The 24,156-nt window shown below is 40.7% G+C and overlaps 1 protein-coding gene across 6 annotated transcripts in view; it reads right to left on the bottom strand.

Moving 5' to 3' along the window:
• The window catches only part of dimt1l (DIM1 dimethyladenosine transferase 1-like (S. cerevisiae)), a 39,559-nt gene that overhangs the window by 10,416 nt on the left and 4,987 nt on the right, over positions 1 to 24,156 (bottom strand). Inside the window, exons 3-13 of one of the 6 annotated variants that reach the window (XM_078218489.1) lie at positions 19,667 to 20,290; positions 16,890 to 16,963; positions 13,648 to 13,734; positions 12,682 to 12,763; positions 11,685 to 11,746; positions 11,443 to 11,536; positions 10,597 to 10,646; positions 9,980 to 10,103; positions 4,351 to 4,443; positions 2,463 to 2,527; positions 219 to 282 (exon numbers count right to left, since the gene is read on the bottom strand). In XM_078218489.1, coding sequence (XP_078074615.1) covers positions 219 to 282; positions 2,463 to 2,527; positions 4,351 to 4,443; positions 9,980 to 10,103; positions 10,597 to 10,646; positions 11,443 to 11,532 — 486 coding nt within the window. In that variant the 5' untranslated portion in view covers positions 11,533 to 11,536; positions 11,685 to 11,746; positions 12,682 to 12,763; ... (1 more) ...; positions 16,890 to 16,963; positions 19,667 to 20,290. Of the gene's footprint in view, positions 1 to 218; positions 283 to 2,462; positions 2,528 to 4,350; positions 4,444 to 9,979; positions 10,104 to 10,596; positions 10,647 to 11,442; positions 11,537 to 11,684; positions 11,747 to 12,681; positions 12,764 to 13,647; positions 13,735 to 16,889; positions 16,964 to 19,666; positions 20,291 to 24,156 lie in introns of those variants that run through there. The other 5 variants (XM_078218455.1, XM_078218497.1, XM_078218472.1 and 2 more) reach the window with 5 other exon arrangements.

The raw sequence follows: 24,156 nt of genomic DNA, 5'->3' as shown, positions 1-24,156 counted from the left end.
ATAGATAAATTTTTGAACAGTAAAGAAATTAAGGGTTATGGTGAGCGGGCGGGTAAGTGGAGCTGAGTCCACGAAAAGATCAGTCATGATCTTATTGAATGGCGGAGCAGGCTCGAGGGGCCAGATGGCCTACTCCTGCTCCGAGTTCTTATAAAAGTCATTAATAAATAAAAGTCATAAGAATTGTGGCAATTCAAAAATACAACTTTTATACTTACAATATTATGCAAGGAACAGTGTATTCTGTAATTTTTTTCCAGCAACCGTTCAACTGCACTGGACCTATGAAAAAAATCATGCACAAACTTTAAGGTGACAGGCACTGTTTTACTAAATAAATAAATTATTTTGAAGCATAATGTTAAATACAGAATGTTGTGGACCAGAATAAAGAAAATGCAAACAGAAAACATTAGCCAGATTATAAATGAAACAAAGATAGTTTTATGCAACATGTGAAATATGTTCACGTAACACTTTTTTTTTGAGTTCAACAAAAACTTTATTTTTCCATTTCAGAAATTGATTTTAAAACACCCACCAAAATAATATGTAGTTTTTGTCTGTCTGCATTATTCTGATTGGTCAGTGGATTGATTTGTTCACCAATGCAACTATCGGTTATCATAGAATCCCTACAGTGCAGAAGGAAGCCATTCGGCCCATCGAGTCTGCACCGACAACAATCCCACCCACCCAGGCCCCATTCCCCGAACCCCACATATTCACCCACTAATCCCTCCAACCTACGCATCCTGGAACACTAAGGGGCAATTTAGCATGGCCAATGCACCTAACCCGCACATCTTTGGACTGAGGACTGAGTGTACCAAGTACAATTTTTTGATCCATCCGATACAAGGGAGTTGGGTTCGATTCCCGGTTCGGGTCACTGTCTGTGCGGAGTTTGCACATTCTCCTCGTGTCTGCGTGGGTTTCCTCCAGGTGCTCTGGTTTCCTCCCACAGTCCAAAGATGTGCGGGTTAGGTTGACTGCCCATGCTAAAATTGCCCCTTAGTGTCCTGAGATGCGTAGGTTAGAGGGGTTAGCGGGTAAAATATGTAGGGATATGGGGGTTGGGCCTGGGTGGGATTGTGGTCGGTGCAGACTCGATGGGCCGAATGGTCTCTTTCTGCACTGTAGGGTTTCTATGATTCTATGATTTCCTTGATCAGGCTCCTGGAATAAGGTGTAAGATTTTCTATTTACAACTAGATGTGGTTCATCGAATCTCTGCTACATTGTGGTATAAAGGATTAATAGATGGGATATGCTAACGTATGATGTAGATGACGATGCACTGACACCAGTCAGTCATGTGTTAGACGCTCATGAGAGGTTGGAATCATGCTCAAGAGTTACGTGCCTACTCTGAATTGTTTAGTAGTACTAATATACAAATGTTAAGCAGATACCAGAGGATGTCTACAGTTTGTCTAAGAACCAAGTCCTAGGCCGAGTATCCAAGAGAGAACACAATCTTAGCACACACACCAGCTGTTTCAGGCAGGTGGATGCGATCTGCAATTTTAAAAATTCATCATTGCAGATTATGGAACCTTGCCATTCACAAAATACAATTTCCATCGTATCACAGAACTGCACCAGATAATTAATTCTCTGTGCGCTGCTGTAAGACATTAGAAAGGCACAAGACAGAGTGCTAAATAAATGCAAATCTTTGACTTTAGAGAGCCTACAACAGTGCAAACTACAGGGGATTAAAGGGCTTTTCTTATTATATCTTCTCTTATGCAACTAATAATTGAATAAGGAAGGTATGATTAGCCAGTTGAGTGCAAAAAGCTGTGGCATTACTTCAGAGTAATGATAAACTAATAGAGGTGAAAAATGTTTCAGTGAAGTGGTTAACTGCAACTTTATTTTCAGCCAATTCCATTAAATCGCATTCAATTAAACTTTGAGATATTGAGCATCATTCAGAAGGTCTGGCAGCATCTGTGGGGAGAGAAGCAGAGTTAAAGCTTCCAGTCCATAGTACTCTTCTTCAGAGCTTTTGAATGTCTAGACAGTTCTGATTTGTTGTTGGGTGAATTTGGTAGTGGAAGCTGGCATACAAAGAGGCACATAAGCACGCAGAGGAGTGGAGTATGCGATGCACTCGAGGCTGCCAACAGTCTGTGACGGAGGCAGAGTTGGTGGAGAAAAGAACAACCAAAAGTAAGGGGAGTCCAACAACAAAGTTAACCTGGAAGGAAATGGCAGCAGGGAGTGGGGCAAGATGAGGGGAACTGTTGGGAGGAATAGGGGGAATGCCATGGAAGGTACGGAATGAGGATGGCATAGCAAGAAGGGATGGGATAAAAGGAATGGGATGAATATGGCATGAAAGGAATAGCGTGGGTACGATGCAATGGCATGAGATTGGGATTTAAAGAAGTACTGCTGCAAGAAAGACACTAATTTTACCACAAATGTTTTGCAGGGCTCTAAGTACTTACTTAAAAGCTGCAGCCAAAGTCTTGTTTTTTCTCACAAATGCTATCCGGACTAGACCATCCCATTCCTAATATTGAAAAGACCACAAAATTTACAAATGTTGTGGACGTTGGAAATCTACAATAAAAACAGAACGTACTGGAAATCATCAGCAGGTCTGGTAGCATCTACAGAGGGCAAAACAGAGTTAACATTTCGAGCTGAAGATGACTATTCTTCAGAACTGTTCTGAATATTTAGCTCAAAACGTTAACCGTTTCTCTCTCTACAGATGCTGATAGACCTGTTGGAAGATTTAGGAATAGAATATGCCAATATATACAAACGGTTCCACATTTAACACATACTTTTGGAGCCAACATTCAAAGTATTCTTTATATGTCACAAAAGTCAAAAATGTTATAGAAGGAGTCATAATTGCATTTATGTTGCTAGAAATAATGACACTGTCAAAGCTTTTTGTCTTGCACTCATCAGGACAAATGCAAAACTCAAAACAGTGTGATTTTGTGATTGGACATTTGCTAAATAATCTTTAGCCAATTTACGATCATCAGTTCGGCTCAGTGTACTGGAAGCTACATATATTAATACACAAGGCCCTTTTCTTTGCAGACTGAAATAATTCGAACACACATTGTGCTTGTTTCGGTTAAACAAAACAAATGCTAGCCATTTGTTGGTTTGTTTCTCAGGGCAATGCCTTTACTGATTAGAGTCAAGTTATCTGGCTTAAATTTTCAAACCGTGCATGGCAGTTATCCATCAGTCACCATTAATTGGTGCATTCTCTATGGCAATGCCTCGACCAGAGTCCACCTGCCAACCAATCAGCATTCTCTTCTCAGAATATAAAGTTGTAGTTTCCCCTGACATTGATTGTCCTGATGAATGCAAGACGAAAAGCTTTGACAATATGTCTTTTTCTGCAATACTCAAGTTCTGTATTACCAAATGACAAATTGCACTTATTTGTACTATAATAGCTTTCCAGCTATGGAACTGAATTTATGGAATTAAATATAGGGGTAGGGATAGCAGTTCCCAGAATTTGATTTATTTTTAATAATCAAGTTCAGGCTCATTCAGAAATTCATATCACTCATAAAACATCAGCAAATTAACGTATTCAGGTAATGGATGCCACCGCTTTTGGCAATATTCAACATACTGCTATTGTAGAACTTGGGTTCAGGCCAAATTTCTTACAAGTTCTTGATCATAACCATACTACTATTACTATGGCAAGGTGCCAAGTATGAATAAGGAAAATCAGATATACGATCAACTGGACAGAAGACATGGGAGCAATTCTTCAGCCAAATCTTGAGAGACAGAGGTTAAAAAAACTAACTATAAACCTGTTTGTTAAATTTTGTGTACAGAATACATTTCATCCAAATATAACACATACATCCTGTAACACTACACGACACTCAGGTAATACAAGATCAGAACTGGAGAGGCTGATAACAAATTAAGCAAAAACAAAGAAAACTAGCCACGAGGAAATCTTAAGGATTTACAAGAACAACCAATCCTGAATAAAGTAGTACAAGATAAATTATTATTCATACACCGACTCAAAAATCTAAGTCCTTTAGTTTGCCATTTTATCCTTCACTTCAACTTTTGACAAAGAATGTCATGCTATTTGACAGTGGGAAGGACCATAACAGAATTCAATCCTATATTCACCAAATGTGCACACAGTTCTAGCATTTGGGAGTGATTAGGAATCTGATTTTGCCTACCTGAATTCAGGAGGGTCAACGTCAATTGCAGCATCCTTACATCAACCCTGGCACATTTCTGATCAATATTATTTCTCTACTCGTCATTTGAACTGGTTGAACAACCCAGACTAAATATAAATAAATCTATTTTCACCTGGAAGTTCACTGGCGGAGGTGGATTCTTTGGTTCTATCCTAACCACACTCGACTCAACTTTTGGAGGTGGCTTGAAGTTGTTTTTTCCAACCTAAGCAAAAGGTGAAAGTGTATTCAGATTATAAACAGCATTTTTGGAGCTAAACCTGTATCTTTTTATACTTAGAACTGATCTGTTGACTGTACTAATACACATTTTACCAATAACAGGGAAGACAGCCAATCGCATATCTTAGAAGTAACTTGGGGGAAAAAAATACACATATGGTCCAAGAGGAAATGTGGTGGCTATTTCTGGATGGGTGGGCTACTTGGCTTCCCTCAGTAATACCCTGGGAACTCTTACACTGTTTCCTTGCCTTCTATTGTAAGCCTGCATACAACATACAATTAACAGCTGGAGTCGGCCATTCAGCCCCATGGGCTTGCTCTGCCATTCAATAAGATCATGGTTGATTTGATTGTGGTATTAACGCCACATTCCACCTATCCCCAATAACCTCTGACTCCCTTGTTCATCAAGAATCTATCTACCCCTGTCTTAAATTATTTAATGACCCTGCCTTCACCGCTCTCCAGAGTACCAAAGATTCATGACGCTCAGAGAAAAAAGTCTTCTCATCTCCATCTTAAATGAAGTGTGCTTATTTTTAAAGTGTCTCCTAATTCTAGTATCACACAAGGGGAAACATCTTTTCAGCATCCATCCTTTCAAGTCCCCTCAGGATCCTATGCTTGATTAAGATCACTCCTCATTCTTCTGAATTCTGATACAGGCCCAGCTTGTCCAACCTTTCCTCATAAGATAAACCCTCCATCCCAGGCATCAGCTGAGTGAACCATCTCTGAACTTCTTCTTACACATTTATATCCTTTCTTAAATGAGATGTAACCTTTTCTTTTATTCATTCGTGGGACATGGGCGTCGCTGGCTGGCCAGCATTTATTGCCCCATCCCTATTTGCCCTCGAGAAGGTGGTGAGCTGCCTTCTTGAATCGCTGCAGTCCATGTGTTGTGGATTGACCCACAACGCCATTACGGAGGGAATTCCAGGATTTTGACCCAGCGACTGTGAAGGAACGGTGATATATTTCCAAGTTAGGATGGTGAATGGCTTGGAGGGGAACTAGCAGGTGGTGGTGGTGTTCCTATGTATCTGCCGCTCTTGTTCTTCTAGATGGGAGTGGTCGTGTGTTTGGAAGGTGCTGTCTGAGGATCTTTGGTGAATTGCTGCAGTGCATCTTGTAGATAGTACACACTGCTGCTACTGAGCGTCAGTGGTGGAGGGAGGTGATGTTCATAGATGTGGTGCCAATCAAGCAGGCTACTTTGTTCTGGATGGTGTCAAGCTTCTTGAGTGTTGTTGGAGCTGCACCCATCCAGGCAAGTAGGGAGAATTCCATCACACTCCTGACTTGTGTCTTGTAGATGGTGGATAGACTTTGGGGAGTCAGGAGGTAAGTTACTTGCCGCAGTATTCCTAGCCTCTGACCTGTTCTTGTAGCCACTGTGTTTATGTGGTGAGTCCAGTTGAGTTTCTAGTCAATGGTAACCCCAAGAATGTTGAAAATGGGGGATTCAGTGATAGCAACATCACTGAATGTCAAGGGGCGGTGGTTGGAGTGTCTCTCATTGGTGATTGTTATTGCTTGGCATTTATGTGGTGCGAATGTTACTTGCCACTTGTCAGCCCAAGCCTGGATATTGTCCAGATCTTGTTGCATTTTAACATGGACTGCTTCAGTATCTCAAGAGTCGCAAATGGTGCTGAATACTGTAGTCGAGATGTGGTCTCACCAAAGCTCTGTGAACTCTTACAAAACATCTTTACTTTCATATTTCTTTCCTCTTGTAATAAAGAACAAAATTCCATTTGCCTTCCTAATCATTTGGTGTACCTGGATACTAACTTTTCCTGATTCACACAACAGGATACCCAGATCCTTCTGTACCACAGAGTTCTACAATCTCTCTCTATTTGAATAATACACTCCTTTGCTATTTTTCCTGCCAGAGTGGACAAGTTCACTTTTCCCACATTGTACTTACTTGATCTGCCAATTTTTTGCCCACTCACTTAACCCATGTCCCTTTGCAGACTCAGGTCGTCTTCAGAACTTACTTTCCCACCTATATTTGTGTCATCAGCAAATTTAGCAAACATACATTCAATCTCTTCATCCAAGTGATTGTTATAAATTGCAAATGGTTGCTAGCCTCCTTTGAGATACTTCCAGTCAGTAGTTTACGTTTTTATATAAAGACTAAAGGGCTAGTTAGTCTGATTGTAGTTGATCAGAAAATTGAGACCTTTGAAATCATCTCTGATAAATATCACTTTCATCTGCAAGGTAAATGTTGAGTTGAACAAATTGTTTGGAGTGTTTAAAGAGGCAAAGAGGGTCATTTTGGGGAATTAATTTAGTAATACTGGTGTTTATTTCTTGGTTGAATTTCATAATTTAGACCCCAGGTGATATAAGCTTACAGAACTTAATGCCTTCATATCAAATTTATCAATCTGCTATTTTAATGGAGGTGTTTAAAACAGTAAACATGCAAAGTTATTGAATATTTATAATAGTATTATTCAGCAGTATAGTGCCAGGAGTGCTGAGTTACTGCTAGCATAAGAGTGGGAGAGAAATAAGATCCTGACCATTTTCTTCTTCTCCTTCACCTCTTCCCAATGAAAAACAGACTCATCACAAACCTAATACATAAACTTTAACGATATAAGGTAATATATAAAAACAATAAAGTAATACAAAGGGGGAAGTAAAGTGATTTCAAGTCCATCATTTGATTTCAGAATTTGATTGACTATGTGTCAGAGTGGCTCAGTTGGTAGCACTCTCATCTGAGTCACAAAGTTGTTGTGGGTTCAAGTTCCATTCCAGGACATGAGTACAGAAATCAAGGTTGACATTGCCAATGCAGTACGAAGAGTGCTGAGTTGGAGGCGTGGTCTTTCTGATAAATTGTGACCTCTCAGTTGGCAGTATTTTCAAGAAGAACAGGGAAGTTATCACCAGTGTCCTGGCCAATATTTATGAATTAATAGCTCAAAAAGACAGATTGTTTAGGCATTTCACATTGCTGTCTGTTGGAATCTGCTGTGTGCAAATTGGCTGCTGTGTTTCCTACATTACATCAGTGACTATACTACACAAGTATTGCATTGGCTGTAAAGCACTTTAGGACACCGGTAGTCATTAAAGGTGTCATATAAATGCAAGTCTTTCTTTTCTTTGTTGGAGCAAGGGATGCTTTGTCGAAGAGTGTTTGAGACATAGACCACATTTCATTTAAGATTGGGATAATGGGATTTAGGTTTGGACTGCTCTGGCAAAGGGCACAGAGATGCAAAGCCAAATTACAGCCACCTTCTCATGCCTGACAATAATATTGAGATGTTAAAATGAGAGAAATACATTATAAAATGCATTTCCCATGATTTATGTTCCTCTAATCCTGGTTGCATACAGGAATTTCCTGTTTATTGTAAGCATCCAGGTATTTCTGAGGAAGAAATTGTTTAAAATGTGGAAGGCTGCTTCTGCAATGGAACAGAATGTAGATTTCTCTGATGAATTACATGATTGAAACTGGCAGTATCGACATTTAATGCTCAGTTAAGGGAAATGTGGACACTCATATGGGGTAATTGAGGTTGAAGTTCAGCTACGATCTTACTGAATCGCAAGCAGTTTCCAAAAGCTAAATAACCTACTTTCGCTCTTATTTCTTATATTGTAAACACAAGATTACATAGGATAGATGGCACAAAAACGGGTCATTTGGCCCTACCAGTCAATGTCGATGTTTAAGCTCTACTCGAGCCACCTCCCATTTTTCTCATCTGAATCTACCAAATGTAATGATCTATTTCCTTCTCCTTCATATGCTTGTCTAGCTTCCCCTTAAATTCATCTACATTATCCACTTTAACTACGTCCTGTGGTAGCTAATTCCACATTCTCATCACTTTTTGAATAAAGAAGTTCCTTCTGAATTCCCTTTTGGATTTCTTTGCAACTATCTTATATTGGTGGCCTCCATAAGGACGCATTCCCCACCTGTGGTTGCAATACCAGTGACATCACTGCCACCAACATCTGAGGAAGCTGCCTGCTTCACAAAATGGCACTGACTGAATTCTGACTCAAAATCTATTTACTAGTCACCTGAGTATTCCAAGTTTTATATTGCCTTAGGGGTTACCTTAAACCTTCAGCAGGGCTAAGAGAGCCCAATGTACTGCGACGTGTGGTTTGGGGCATAGAAATCATAGAAACCCTACAGTGCAGAAGGAGGCCATTCGGCCCATCGAGTCTGCACCGACCACAATCCCACCCAGGCTCTACCCCCACATATTTACCCGCTAATCCCGCTAACCTACGCATCTCAGGGGCAATTTTAACCTGGCCAATCAACCTAACCCGCACATCTTTGGACTGTGGGAGGAAACCGGAGCACCCGGAGGAAACCCACGCAAACACGAGGAGAATGTGCAAACTCCACACAGACAGTGACCCGAGCCGGGAATCGAACCCGGGACCCTGGAGCTGTGAAGCAGCAGTGCTAACCACTGTGCTACCGTGCCGCATCTTTCACTTCCAGGCCATATCTGTGTGGAGCCCATCAGTCTCTTCCTGTATTTGATGACATATGTTAATTGGCAGATGGGCAGGAGCAGGAATTAAAAAGGAAAGATCCCAAGCATGCTAGGTGATTTGGAGAGAAATTGGGAGGTCTTTGTGGTTAGTACAGTGGAGGATGTAGAAATCTTGGAACAGAGAGGCCCAAGATTTTCGTAGAAGATCAAACCAGCGGAGTAATGGATTGGCGGTGAAAGGAGGGACAATGATGGCTTGAGAAAGAGGTGGCAAAGGGTCAGGCCAGTGGCGAACTAGATAATGTATACACAAATCAGTATTGGCTGCTGTGCGCATGTATCAGTGAATGCAGTGCAGACGGACTGTGCATGCACAACTGTTCCTGGTGCCTGACTGGTCTGTGTCAGGAGTTAGTGTGTCTGGTCTCATTCTTGTAAATCTTCTCTGCACCCTCTCTAGTGCCTCCACATTATTTTTATAAGACAGCAACTAGAACTGCACACAGTATTCTAAGTGTGGTCTAACTAAGGATTAATACAGGTTTAGCATACTTCCCTACTTTCCATTTTCATCCCTTTAGAAATAAAACCTAGTGTTTTTTTTAAAAAATGGCATTGCTAACCTGTGGCGCCGCTTTTATTCATCGGTGTATTTGTGCTGAGAGGTCCCTTTGTTCCTCTTCCCCACCTGGATATGCACTTTCCAACTGACCACCCTATTCTTCCTACTAAAATGAACACCACTACCCACCTTCTGTCACTGTGAATAACTACCCTTTACTCCCACTCTTTGTTTCCTGTCTTGAAGCCAGCTTTCAATCCATTGGGAATGAGAGTCCTATCAGATTTTTCCCCCTCGCTAGTTCAGGCATTCTGAAATTGTCACTTCAGAATCAAACCCAAATCTTTCCTTGTCTTGTAGCTTTGCACCATAACACATGGCTCATGCCTCTTAGAACTATTAGAAAATCTAAAGCACATTTTAATTTTGAGAATTCTGGGTGCTACCTTCATCAGGTGATCTACACGAGCCAATAACTGTGTATTGATTGATAGCCTGCAGTATAGTTTATCCCCTGGTTTTGCAACAAGTCGAAGAGCAAATTCTTGTTGGAACATCAAGACCGCACATCTGTGGGAGGGAAGTAGATAACATATAAAGAATAAAACTAGTTATCTTTTCAATGACCACAATATTCTTTTTGCAATAAAACACACACTTCCACCCTCCCCAACACAAGACAACGCATCAAACTGATCCACTACACTAGCTGATGAAGGATGCAAAATGCTGATGCACACATAGTAGAATCCCCATTTAAATAGGTGACAGCAGAAATCATTGTGTTGAGGGACAGGGGTAGCCATACAAATATCATGTTCACACATCAGGCTTCTCAACTCTCTGCCTCTCCAGAAATCTCTGACTCTACATTGTTTGCTTCCATGATTTTTGCTTGTAACTTATTCCATAACTTTTATCCTTTGTGTGAAAATATTTTGCTCAATTTTCCTCCTTATTTCAGCTCCATGACATTTATTCTAACGCTTACACCATAGCAGAGAAATAGACTGATTTTTCATTTCACAAATGAGCTGGTAGTTCAATCTTTAGACAGGCTTACCTGAAGAATGGTCTGTGTAGCAGTAGTTTAAAAACAAATGGAGATGAGATCTGCCAATAACATTACAATAATTCAAATTACAATTCACCACATACAGTATCATCAATAAACATTTGCCTGTAATTAACATATACAAATCAGCCTATATGAAACCATGACTCAGCTCCCCTGCTGCACATTTATCTTAGTGTGGTGCTAAGCCTGCACTTGCATCTCTCCAGGAACACTCAAGCTACTATTACCCAGTCTACCAGTCAGGACGCAGGATTCAGTTGCGTGTAAGGATTTCACTCAGAGGTATTGTTCTCCATAGAAAGTTTAGCAAAAAGCTATCCAAAGTGTTCACAGAATTCCAACATAGAAAAAGGCCATTCAAAACAACCCACCCATGATGGTGTTTACTATCCAGAAAAACAGCTGTCCTAGTTTCATGAACTTGTTTGTTTTCCTATTTATTTTATTTATCTTTCAAGCACCAATTTACCTTTTCTTATATTTACATGTTCTCTGTTTCAATCACTAACTGAACAGAAATTTATGAGGTTATGCAATGCAACTGGTATATCCCGTTCAGGCTGGCAAATCTGCTGCCCAAACTGCAAACTGATAGTGTATCTGTAAATAGCTCTATAAAAGTAAAGTTTATTTGTTAGTCACAAGTAAGGCTTACATTAACACTGCAATGAAGGAAACAGCTCAAAGTTTTTCACTTTCCTAAAACGGAAACTGGAGGTTCCTCTTATTGTAGTTCAGGTAAGGATCAAAATTATGTTGATTTTAATGATCACCCTGCACACCAATATAATCATCCTACTTATAAGCAAGTTAAATGTGACGCCAAGTTACCTGATATGGCAAGTTTGCCACGCATGCATCAAAAAATGGCAAGTCTGTCTTCAGTACATCTCCAATCATTATTTGAAGTTTACTTGCCATAGGTCTGAAGAAATATACGGAAACAAAAACACAATTTCAGCAACAAAAAGGTGGTTAAAACAAAATTTCAAGCCATTTTCCTTACAACAATTAGTTTTGATTAAGTTCATTAAATTTACAGTTAAATGCTGAACAGTATTTATATTACTTACGTTCCTTGAACTCTCTTCTGCAGTTCAGCAACAAGTCTGGTATCAAGTTCACAAGCAATTACCTAATGCAAATACAGAAACCAATTCCACATTATTATTTTCATATTCTAAAACCAGCAGAATATGACTCCAACATATCTAGAAACGTTTATCAAGCATATGACACACTAATATGACTGAACCATGTGGGAGCACAGCAGCACAAGGACTGAACACACAAGTTGAACAGTTGTTTGGTAGTAACAGAATTGAATATTATTGAAAAGAGATATGCTGCCAAAGCTTTTCATCTTGGATTCATCAGCACAAAGGCAAGATTGCCAAATTTCAAATGATCATAATTTATACTACAGGAAAAAAAGGGTGCTTTCAAAAATATTTAAGTTTAAAACCAAACATACATAGAAAGTTTAGAAAAACTGACAACACAAAAAAAAACATACAACTGAAAAACAACCCCAAGTAAAAAAAATTCCTTTGGGCATCAAAACTTTTGTTAGTGAAAAGTGGTCTCATCTTTAATATAGAATGTGGCAATTAGAGCCAGTAAGCAGCATAAAATGGAAAAGTGAGGCCTTCTAATGCATTAGCCATTGGACTCAGGAGAAGCAAACCAGAGGAGTTGATTCAGATCACAAGTGTAAACAATGTGAACTGGGTCTCAAATACTTCACCTCAGAGAATTATGAGGGGCAGATTGTAATGACTAATTGTTGGACAAACTTAAAAATAAATCCTCCTTGCTGGTTGTGATTTCTAAGCAGCCCACAGATTGTTTATGATAAAGATGCATTGTTTCTTATCTAGATTCAAATTGTTTTTCATGAGTATTTTGGTTAATTTTTAAAATAATTTCATACTGGGCTTGAATAGGTTATCATCTACCACCAACACAGATTTTAAAATGTCCACAAGAGTTGCATTTTGGTTACAAATTCTCATATGACTGAAGACAATGGGATTTTGAGTCATGCATGGTACAACTGCACAGCCTTACACTGGATGAATGGAGTTGCCTCCCAGTTCAGAATTTGAAGACCTAATTCCACTGTAGCATGTGTCAACTGTTTTATTTTCAACTGAAACGGAAAACAATTGACAAGCTTAAAAAATGCAGCATGTAACATTCATTTACAGATTAATTGATTCGTCACTTGCAGAGCTGCAATAATTAAATATTTGACCGACTTTCAGGATTATTCTACATCTTACTTTTACTTATAACTTTAATAATTTATGAAATGGACCTGTAATTGCTTGGGAAAGAGATACGAGTAGGGACACAGTTTAGTCTTTCATTGGCATCATTTGACAAGTGGTGTTCTCCAGGAATCTGTACTGTGGCATTTGATTTTCAACACTATATATAGAATATTATATAAATACACACACACACACTAATGACTTGGATGAAAGAACATAAAGTTGTACATACGAGTTTACAGATGACACTAAGTAAGGAGGCACAGTAAGAGTAGGTAGGAGCAGGATGTTGCAAGGGACATACACAGGTCAATTGTGTGAGCAAAACAATTCAGATGAAGTTCAATGAGGGGTACTGAGAAATACATCGTAATATGTTCTTAATGATGAGAGATGAGGAGTTGTGGAGAGGCAAAGGAATTGTAGGTGTCCAGGCACAAAAATCACTAGAACTAGTACACACATGAAAAAGTAATCAGGTGACTGGAATATTGGAGTTTATCACAAAAAATTGTCTACGTGAAATGTGAATTGAGCTGGGAGGGAAAATTGAAGGATGTGAGTGATATAAAAAATAAAAGATGATACAAGGGAGTTGAAGTAGTAGCTAGAACAAACACAAGCATGTTAAAATTAAAAGTAGGAGACAGCAAGGCCCTAGAAAATTGTGTGGGATGAATGCAATTGAAGCAAAACAGAAATCTACAGAAATGTTTATTTGTGGATCAGAGCATTAGTTTCACTTCAATCTGGCAATTACCTTTTTAGCCTTTTCTAGAAGTTTAACAGTCATGTTACCAGTACCAGGTCCAACTTCCAGAATGACATCTGTTGGTCTAATAGCAGCCTTGATGGAAAAGTAATTACTCATTTAATTATGCAGTCTTTCCATATTGTTACATATGAATATATAATTGGTAGATATTTTATGTGATTTGACTTTATACTTCCTGTAATCAATAGTAAATGAAGTATCAGATTGTCTGTACACCTTGGAGATCCCAGTTTCCCAGGATAGGCCATGTAGGTATTTTAACTGACAACTTTAAAAAGAACATATTACTACAAAAACCATTTGTCATAAATAATTTCACTTCTACATAATTCAATATATACACCGAGCATTGCCTGTGATTTGCCGCAAATGCTCACTGCTAACCAAACCTGCCCCTTTTAGGCACCTACATAGGTATACCATAACACAAGTGGTATTAATAAGTCATGAGATCAAGGTTCTCTGGGCTGTTAGTTAATTGGCTTCGCTTGTTAGCAATGCTTCAAGAAAAAAAACGCAAGGCAATAGATTTGTTTTTACTTTTTTTGTGGTAGAGGAGGGGAGAAAGGGAACTCCATGGCAGAGTGAATTAAAACAGTCATTTCTGATCAAATCTAGCACACATGAATACATAGAAACGTTCATAGAAAATAGAAGCAGTAGGCCATTCAGCCATTCGAGCCTGCTCCACCATTCATTAGATCATGGCTGATCATCAAATTCAATACACTGATTCTCCTTCCCCCTCCCTATCCCTTGATCCCCTTAGAACTAAGAGCTATATCTAATTCATCCTTGAAATCACACAACATTTTAGACTCAACTATTTTCTGTGGTAGTGAATTCCACATATTCACCACCTTCTGGGTGAAGAAATTTCTTCTCACCTCAGTCCTGAAAGGTTTACCCCTTATCTTCAAACTGGTTCTGGACTACCCCACCATCGGGCACATTCTTTCTGAATCTACCCTGTCTAATTCTCTTAGAATTTTATAAGTTTCTATGAGATCCTCGCTCACTCTTCTAAACTCCAGTGAATATAATCCTAACCTTAGTCTTTCCTCAAATGACAGTCCTGCCACCCCAGGGATCAGCCTGGTAAACCTTTGCTGCACTCCTCAGATAAGGACACCAAAACTGCACACAACACTCCAGGCGCGGCCTCACTAACACCATATACAATTGCAGTAAAACGTCCCTATTCCTAAACTCAAATCCTCTATGAAGGCCAACATACCATTTGCCTTCTTTAATGCCCGCTGTACCTGCACGATTACTTCCAGTGACTGATGTACGAGGACACCAATGTCGCGCTGAGTATCCACCTCTCCTAATTTACACCCAAATAATAATCTGCTTTCCTACTATTGCGATCAAAGTGGATAACCTCACATTTATCCACTTCATACTGCAACTGCCATGGACATGCTCACTCACTCAGCCTGTCCAAATCACACTGAAGCATCTCTGTATCCTCCTCACAGCTCACCTTCCCACCAACTTTACACCATCTGCAAATTTGGAGATAATACATTTAGTTCCCTCGTCCAAATCATTAATATATAATGTGAACAATGGGGTCCAAGTACAGATCCCTGCATACCTCACTAGTCACTGCCCGCCAATCAAAAAATGGTCCATTTATTCCAACTCTTTGCTTCCTGTCTGCTAACCAGCTTTCTATCCATCTCAAGACAGCACTCACGATCCCATGCACTTTAACTTTACATAGGTGATCTGCTATGCGAGACCTGTCGAAAGCATGAATAAAACACATCCATTGGTTCTCCCTGGTCAACTCTACTCAATACATTCTCAAAGAATTCCAGTAGATTTGTCGAGCATGCTTTTCCTTTTGTAAATCCATGCTGACTTTCTGTGATTATAGCACTGCTTTCCAAATGCTGTGCTATGAAATCTTTAATAATGGACTCTAGTAACTTCCCTACTACCAACATTAGGCTCACTGGTTTACAATTCCCTGTTTTTTCCGTATCTCCCTTTTTGAATAGTGGGCATATATCAGCTACCCTCCAATTGTAGGAACCATTCCAGAGTTCAAAGAATTTTGGAAATAGCAACCAATGAATCTACTATTTCTAGGGCCACTTCCTTAAGTACTCTGGGATGAAGATAATCAGGCCATGGAGATTTATCCACCTTCAATCCCATCAATTTCCCCAAAACCATTCCTCAATTAATACTAATTTCTTACAGCTCCTCACTAAAACTTATATTTCTCAGGACTTCTGGTACGTTATTCATGTCTTCCTTTGTGAAAACAGAAGCAAAATACAAATTTAGTTCCTCAGCCATTTCTTTGCTCCCTGTTATGAATTCCCGTTTCTGACTGTAAGGGGCCTGCCTACATTTGTTTTTGCCAATCTTTTTCTCTTTACGTACCTCTAGAAACTTTCAGTCAGTTGTTATATTCTCCGCTATCTTATTTTCATATTCTATTTTCACCTCCTTAATCAATCTCTTGGTCTATTTTTGCTGAATTTCAAACTGCTCCCAATCCTCATGTCTATTGCTTTTCCTTGCCAATTTGTATGCTTCTTCTTTGAATCTAATACCATCTCTAATTTCAATTGTTAGCCATGGTTTAGCCACATTTCCCTTTCCACTCGTGTCAAACAGGAACAAACAACTTTGAGTTCGCCAATGAGATGCGCTTCCTCTGGCTAACTGTAGATTCAGTTTGGATAGTCTGAACACCCTTAAGTGCTTAGTATAACACAGAATTGTCTACAAAATGCCTGTATCTCAATCATTGGTGTCAAAAGGATAATTGGTGCGGGAAGCAAAATGGTTCATACTGTTGCATTAAAGGTGTTCTTCTGAGGTTCAGGGAACATTTGCTGTATCTGATCAGCGCAATAACTGACCCAGGAATGCTTAGCATGTTCAAAATGAAAGATTGTTTCATTTTTCAACATGGACTTCAGATTGAAAGAACAACAAAACCTGCAAAGAGGTACATTGCATGGATAATACACAGGACTGTATTTACAATTAGAAAGACAGGACATTGAAGAACATTGGTGACAGAAGAATTTGATATTCATATTCAAAACTTCAATAAACCCAATTTCTAACGAACCCCCACTGTTTTTACTGCAGTTAAGAACCATGCACCTTGGGGTGTGTCAAAATGATAGAAATGACATCCAAATGATACATGATTAGGCTGATCCAGCAATATAATGTACTACACTTTACTGTACCTTCTCGATTATGCTATTCACAATTAAAGGATTCTTCAGAACATGCTGGCCAATTCCAGTGTTGAACACAATACCTAAGCCAAAGTAAAACAGGATCAAAACTGAACTTGTAATACAGCAGTTAAAATATTCTCAATTTCATGTTTATAGCACATAGGGTCGTGTAGGCTAATGCTGCATATTAGCATTTCAATGCTTGTTGTGACACAAATTAAATTTGATTCTTCATACAGATCCAGATCTTAGTAGGGAGAGGCCAAGTCAATATCAAATTTACTACAGCTGCAGAGAGGCAATGTTACTTTAGTGTGCCTCCTCGACATAATCTTCCAAGGAAACTAGCAGATGTATTGGTCCATTCTTGGATAGAGAGAATCGTAGAATGCTTACAGCACTGGAAGTGGTTTTTTGGCACTGGCTCTTTGCAGTTCAACCAATCCTACTCGCTGGTCTTTTCTCTAGGTCCTGCAAATTTGTTACTTTCAAATGGTATCCAATTCCCTTTTCAAAGTCACAGTTGAACCTGCTTCCATCACATTCTCCAGATCTTAACCACTCACGTCACAAGATAATGTTTTCTCCTGTTACTCTTGCTTCTTTTATCATTCACCTTAAATCATTTCCCTCCAGTTCGCGATCACTCCAAGGGGAGCAGTTTCTCCTTATCCATTTTGTCTCAACTCTTATTGATTTTGAACACTTCTATCAATCAAATCTCCTGTCAACGTTCTCAAAAGGAGAACAATCCTAGTTTTACCAATCTATCCTTGTAAATGAAGTCTTTCATCCCTAAAACCATTGTCTCGCCTTGTACTTCCCACCAAACACATTGTTTTTACATTTCTCGGCATTAAATTGAGATTTATCAATATCCTTCCTCCCTTTCTCGAAGTACCATGCCCTGAGAGGGTGTTGATGACCATGGATTTCCATCTTAATCTTGCTCGAGATGTTGTTCATCTTTGTTGTAGGTACATTCATCAAGTTTGCGAGGCTCTTTAAATAGATTATTTTTTCTCTATCTGGATCTCTTTTATCATTGCTCTTCCCATCAGCATCAGACTTTCCAAATCATAAGTTCTTAAGCCCAAGAAATTCTACTGTTTCTTTCGGATCTTGGTCAGCAAAGTTCCGCTAGTCTCAGATTATAGAATCATAGAATCCCTACAGTACAGGAGGTATATTAGCATCTCTTCATTGGTAGTGTGACGTGTCCAAAATATCTTCACTATTCACCTCAAAAACCACAAGTCTGCAGCCTCATTTCTTTACTGATCATCCAACATTCACTTTTGTATGTCAAAATTGTTGTGAAGTAGTATTCCAATATCCCTGGAGTAGTCCTGAAGAAATCATATTGGACTCAAAACAGTAACTTTTTTTTCTTCACTGAAGCTGCCAGACCTGCTAAGTTTTTCCACTATTTTCTGTTTTCATTTGTTACAGGCAAATAATGTTTAACTAATGTTTAAGTTTTTGATAAGATAACAGGTGAGGGTAATACAGTTGCTGTGGTCTATGTGGATTTCAAAAAGGCATTTGACAATAGAAGCCCATGAAATAAAACGGAAAGTGGCAGCATGGGTACAAAACTGGCTAAGTAATACGAAACAGTAGTGATGAATGGCAATTTTGCAGATTGGAGGATGGTATAAAGTGGCGTTTCTCAAGGGTCAGTACTAATTGCTACAAGTTAATGAACTAGATGAGGGCACATTTTTAAAAACTGCAGATGACACAAAACTTGGAGATAATATGAATTACAAAAAAGATAGTGATAGGCTTCAAGATATAGGGTTGGATTATCAATAGCAAGATGGGTAGTTAGGGTTGCAAAATCCCCCTGCTGGCAAAAATGAGATGGCAGGAATTGGTGGAAGGTGGAGGAGAGAGACCTCAGCATCTAAATCCCATCTCCATTTTTAAAGGTCTCTGGAGTAAGTCCTAGTCTGCAAAAAATCCACTCATTGACAATCAGGTGAAATTTAATGCTAAGAAATGTAAAGTGATTATTTTTGGCAGGAAGAACAAGGAAAAATAATATCAAATAAAGCATGCAATTCTAAAGAGGCTCTAGGAGTAGCAAAGCCTGGGTGTACATGTGCATAAGTCACTGAAGGTGGCAGGGTAGGTTGAAAAAGTGGTTATGGCAAACAGGATCCAGGGTTTTATGAATAGCAGTGAAGTACAAATAAAAGTTATGATGAATCTTTACAAAACACTGGTTGAGCCTCAGATGGATCATTGCGTCCACTTCTGGCCGTTGTACTTTATGAAGAATGCAAAAGCATTGGACAGTGAAGAAAAGATTCCACAGGGATGAGGATATATTGGAGAAGTTAGGACTGTTCTGCAGAAGGTGGGTAAAAGTTTTGATGAAGCACTTCAAAATTATAAGGGGCTGGATAGAATAGACAGGAAAAAACTGTTCCCACTCCAGAGAGGGTCCAGAATGAGAGGGCGCAGATTTAATGTAATTGACAATGACAAGAGACACAAGAACCATTTTTCACGCAAGTGGTTAGGACCTGGAATGCATTGCCTGAAAGTCTGGTGGCGCAGCGTCAATCATGGCTTCCAAAAGAGAACTGATCAGCTCTTGCAGAGAGCCGCCACGGACACGATAGGCCGAATGGTCTCCTTCTGTGGGGTGGGTATACTGTGATTGTAAACATCTCCCCGCCCGGCCGCACTTTAACCTCGAATTAAAGCGGCAGCTTGGGCCGGCTAGTCACCGGGCTCCTGTCCTAACCTGAGTGACGGGAACCGGGCCTCACCTTGACTTTGCGCCTGTTTGCGCCCTCCATATTTCTTCTCGCTTTTGACTTTGGGCATTTTCGGAGCGAGCCGCTCGGCTGGAACGTTCTCGAAATTTAAACGTTAAAATCCCAACCGCTGCTCCCGGCACGTGTCACCCCGAACAGATTCCCTGACCGCCAGTGCGCCTGCGCCAAGCTGTGCAACGCCTTCTGGGACTGGTAGTTCTCCATCTCGAGCTGAATTGTCTCCACTGTTAATACGAGTTTCGGGCGTAAAGAGACTGTACATTTGCTAGTCACCTGATTAGTGTAAGAAAGCTTGATCTCCATAATTTGTTGATGAAGTTACAGCTGGGTCTCAAACTTTGATGGCAGCATATTTGGTCGCTCGGAATGACGAGCAGCGAATAAAGAGAAACAGACAAGAGGAGATGCCTTCGCCGAGACTGCCCAGTTTACCGCCGACTGCAGGTGGGACAGAGACATTGACTCAAACAGTTTCCAAATGGATTTCTACATGTTGGTCAAAGTTGCTTCTGCTGCAAGTGACCCCGGGTTTGCCAGCAGCATCTATCAGTTGAGAAAGAGGTTTTGAGTCCATTGTCTCTTCATCAGAACTCCAAAGGAGGGAGAATGTAAAAACTGCAACAAAAAGTAGTAACTTTAAGAACAAAATACAGATAGCAAGTTGTTGGGGGGGGGGGGGGGGTTGCATTGAAGCAATACATTTATGGAATATTAAAAAAAAGAGAAGGGGAGGGGGTTTAAGATGGATGAGAAAGGTCAAAATGTAAAGTTGCTGAACTCAACATTGAGTCCTGAATATCCATTCCATCCTGCCTCAGAAACCTGAAAAGATATTTTTTTAAAGCACTCAAACTGATGGAGACAAAATCCCTGACCCCAAAAGATAATGTCCATGCATTTTAAAATAATCTTGGGAAGAGACAATAGAGGCATTACACATATTTACTAATTCATTCAAAATTTGCCACAGTACTGGCAAATAGCTAATGTTTAAGAAGGAATTTGAAACATATTCACAGACGATATACTCTAACATCAGTGGTAGAAAATAATAGAATCCCTATTAAAGGAGAAAATAGAAAAACATCTGGAAACCAAAAAATATTATAAATGATCAGCATGGATTTCAAAAAGATTAAGTCTTGCTTGACCAACCCCACTGAATTCTTTGAGGGGGTAGACAAGAATAATCTTAATCTAGCAGATGTCAATTATCTGGATTTCCATTAGTCTTGAGGATTACTTTTCGCACCAGCGCACACCTTTTTTTGTGCCTATTTGCAACCTATGACACTTTTGACCACACCATCCTCCTCCGATGCCTCTCCCTTGTTGTCCAGCTGGGTGGGAGTGCTCTCACCTGGTTCCATTCTTGCCTATCTAATCGTAAACAGAGAATCATTTGCAATAGCTTGTCTTCCTATTCTGTCATCTTTACCTCTGGCGTCCCTCAAAGATCTATCCATGGCCTCCACCTTTTCCATCTACAAACTGCCCCTTGGCAACATCATCAGAAAGTCCAGTATTACACCCAACTCTACCTCATCCACACCTCTCTCGACTCTTCCATTGTTGCTAAACCATCAGACTGCATGTCCAACATTCAGTACTGAATGAGCAGATGGGTGGCACGGTGGCACAATGGTACTGCTGCCTCAGTGCCAGGGACCTGGGTTCAATTCCCAGCTGGGTAACTGTGCGGAGTCTGCATGTTCTCCCCATGTCTGCGTGGGTTTCCACCGGGTGCTCCGGTTTCCTCCCATAGTCCGAAAGATGTGCTGGTTAGATGCATTGGCTCAGTGTACCCGAATGGGCGCCGAAGTGTGGCAACTCGGGGATTTTCACAGTAACTTCATTGCAATGTTAATGTAAGGCTACTTGTGACACTAATAAATAAACAAATTTCCTCCAATTAAATATTTGGATGGCTGAAGCCATGACTTTGCGTCCCCATTCCAAAGTCTGCTCCCAAGCTACAGACTTCACCCTCTCCCTGGCAACAATCTGAGATTAAGCCAGAATGTTTGCAACCTTAGCGTCACTCTTTGACCAAGCTTTTGGTCATCTGACCTAATATTGCCTCATGTAATTTGGTGTCATATTTTGCTTCTTAATGCTCCTGTGAAGAGCTTTGTGTTTAATATGTTAAAGACATTATATAAGTTGTTGATTTGTATACATTTACGCCCAAATCTCTTTGCTCTGCCTCTGTTCTACTCTCTCATCAATAGTAAAATATTCTAATTATTGTTTTCTGACCTAGAGTGGATAACTTCAAATTCAATTACATCTCCTATAGTTTTCTCCACTCATTTAATCTGTTGTGTTCTTTTGCTTTCATTCACACTACTTACTGTGTTTCTTAACTTAGTTTTATTTGCAATCTTGGATACACATTTGTCTAGTAGTTCATCCAAGTCTTTAATACATCAGGTGAAAATCGTAAGCCCCCAATACAGATACATGGAAACACTATTTGTCACATCTGCCAATCAGAAAATGAACTGCCCCCTAATGAATTACCAACTATGTCACAGGGTTATCTCCCATTCTGTATGATTTATGCAATGGGAGTTGAAAATTTTGCGAGAAGTCCAAAGTCACGTTTCACGCCAATGTGAAAGCATGACACGATTGTCCCCTCTCCCATCAGTGGTGGGTCACATTTCTACCTCATTGAAATACATTTGCATCTCACTATCAGGTCCATATACAGGAATCCTAATCCCCATCAAAAAAATCCATCACTGGCATTCCGATGAAAGAACGGCGCAAAGCACAATTGGCTTCAAAAGGCATGCACCTGGCAAGGACACCTCTAAGGGGAGCTCTGAGGAGAGCGCTGCACTCACGGAGCAGCTTCATCAATTCAGGAGGGAGACAGTGTATGAGGCAACACTGGGGTGGACACCAGGCTTGACTTTGGGTGTATGGGATAAGACCCGGGGACTCCAGGCTTGACTCGGGAGTACAGGGTTAGATTCGAGGGACACTAGGCTTCACTCGGGGGAGAGGTGGTAAGACTTGGGGAAAACCAGGCTTGACCCAGGGGTTACGGGGTTTGACTCGGGGGACCAGGCTTGACCCGAGGGGTTTGGAGTAAAGTAAGACTTGAGGCTACTGGGATTGACTCTAGGGTACCAGAGTTGGACTCTTTGAGGGTACTGGGGAAACTGTGACCTAGTCAGAGGGTGTGGTTTGACTACACTGAGACCGTGGCTTTTCAGCTCAGAAAGACGGGGGGGGGGGGGGGGGGGGGGGGCTAGTTGAGAACATTGGAGGGGTTGACTTGAAGGGGACTCGGGTGGGGGAGGGTGGGATTGACTTGAGGGATACAAGGAGATCGGGGTTTGATTCAAGGGAGACTGGGGGCCTAGTTGGGGGGAACTGGCGGGGGGGGGGGGGTTGACTTGAGAGAGACAGGGGGTTTGACTTGAGAGAGACTGGGGTGTTTGACTCGTGAAAGACCAGGGTGTTTGGCTGAGCGGTGACCGGGGGTTTACTCAAGGGAGATTGGTGGAGTTTGATTCGGGGGTGTTTGTGGGCCCATATGTGGGAGAATGGGGGGGGTTTGCCTTGAGGGACAACGGTGGGTTTTGACTCGACAGATGTGGGGTTGATTGTCAAATGTGAAAAACACCATTCTTGAGGATGCCTTCTGCTACCAGGCTATGGACTTTGTAGATGGGCAGTGCGGTGGGGATGGCAGGTGGGAAGTCATTATGGAATGACAGTTCCATTACATTTGGACAGGAAGGTGGCTTCTCGAAGTGGGACGTTGACAAGGGCAAAATTAATTTAAAAACATGTCAGTCATCAGTATCTATTGCTGTAACTCAGTTGACATGCTTGGAGTCAAACTTGTTATTCAATCATGCCCACTCAAGCACTACTTATGTGCGAGTGCCACTGACTACTGCTCAGCATTTAAACCTTAGCGCACTGACTTCCAAAAAAGGTGATTACCATGGTGTGGCTGTACCATTGCCTGACTGGGCAAACAACTGCAGAATCCCATAGAATCCCGACAATTCAGAAGGCAGCCATCCAGCCCATTGTGTCTGCACAGAATCTCCGAAAGAGCATCTTACCCAGGCCCAAATCCTGCCCTATTCCCGGAACCCCATATATTTACCATGGCTAATCCACCTAACCTACACATCTTTGGACACCAAGTAGCAATTTAGCATGGCCAACCCACCTAATCTGCATACCCTTGGACTGTGGGAGGAAACTGGAGCACCCAGAGGAAACCCACGCAGGTACAGGACAACATGCAAACTCCGCACAGTCACCTAAGGCTGGAATCAAACCTGCGTCCCTGGCACTGTGAGGCAGCAGTGCTAACCACCATGCCACCTTGTATTCCCTTCGAAAGTTGGCAGTGACACATTGCTTGAGCAGAGCACTTGTAATCCTTGGCTATATGCTGAGGTGCGTATTGATAAGTGTCCCCATTAGAGCAGGTTGAGTGCAAGGTC

The sequence above is a fragment of the Mustelus asterias genome, chromosome 1, assembly GCF_964213995.1.
Source record: "Mustelus asterias chromosome 1, sMusAst1.hap1.1, whole genome shotgun sequence".
NCBI lineage: Eukaryota > Metazoa > Chordata > Chondrichthyes > Carcharhiniformes > Triakidae > Mustelus > Mustelus asterias.
This window is presented reverse-complemented; position numbering and strand designations above follow the sequence as displayed.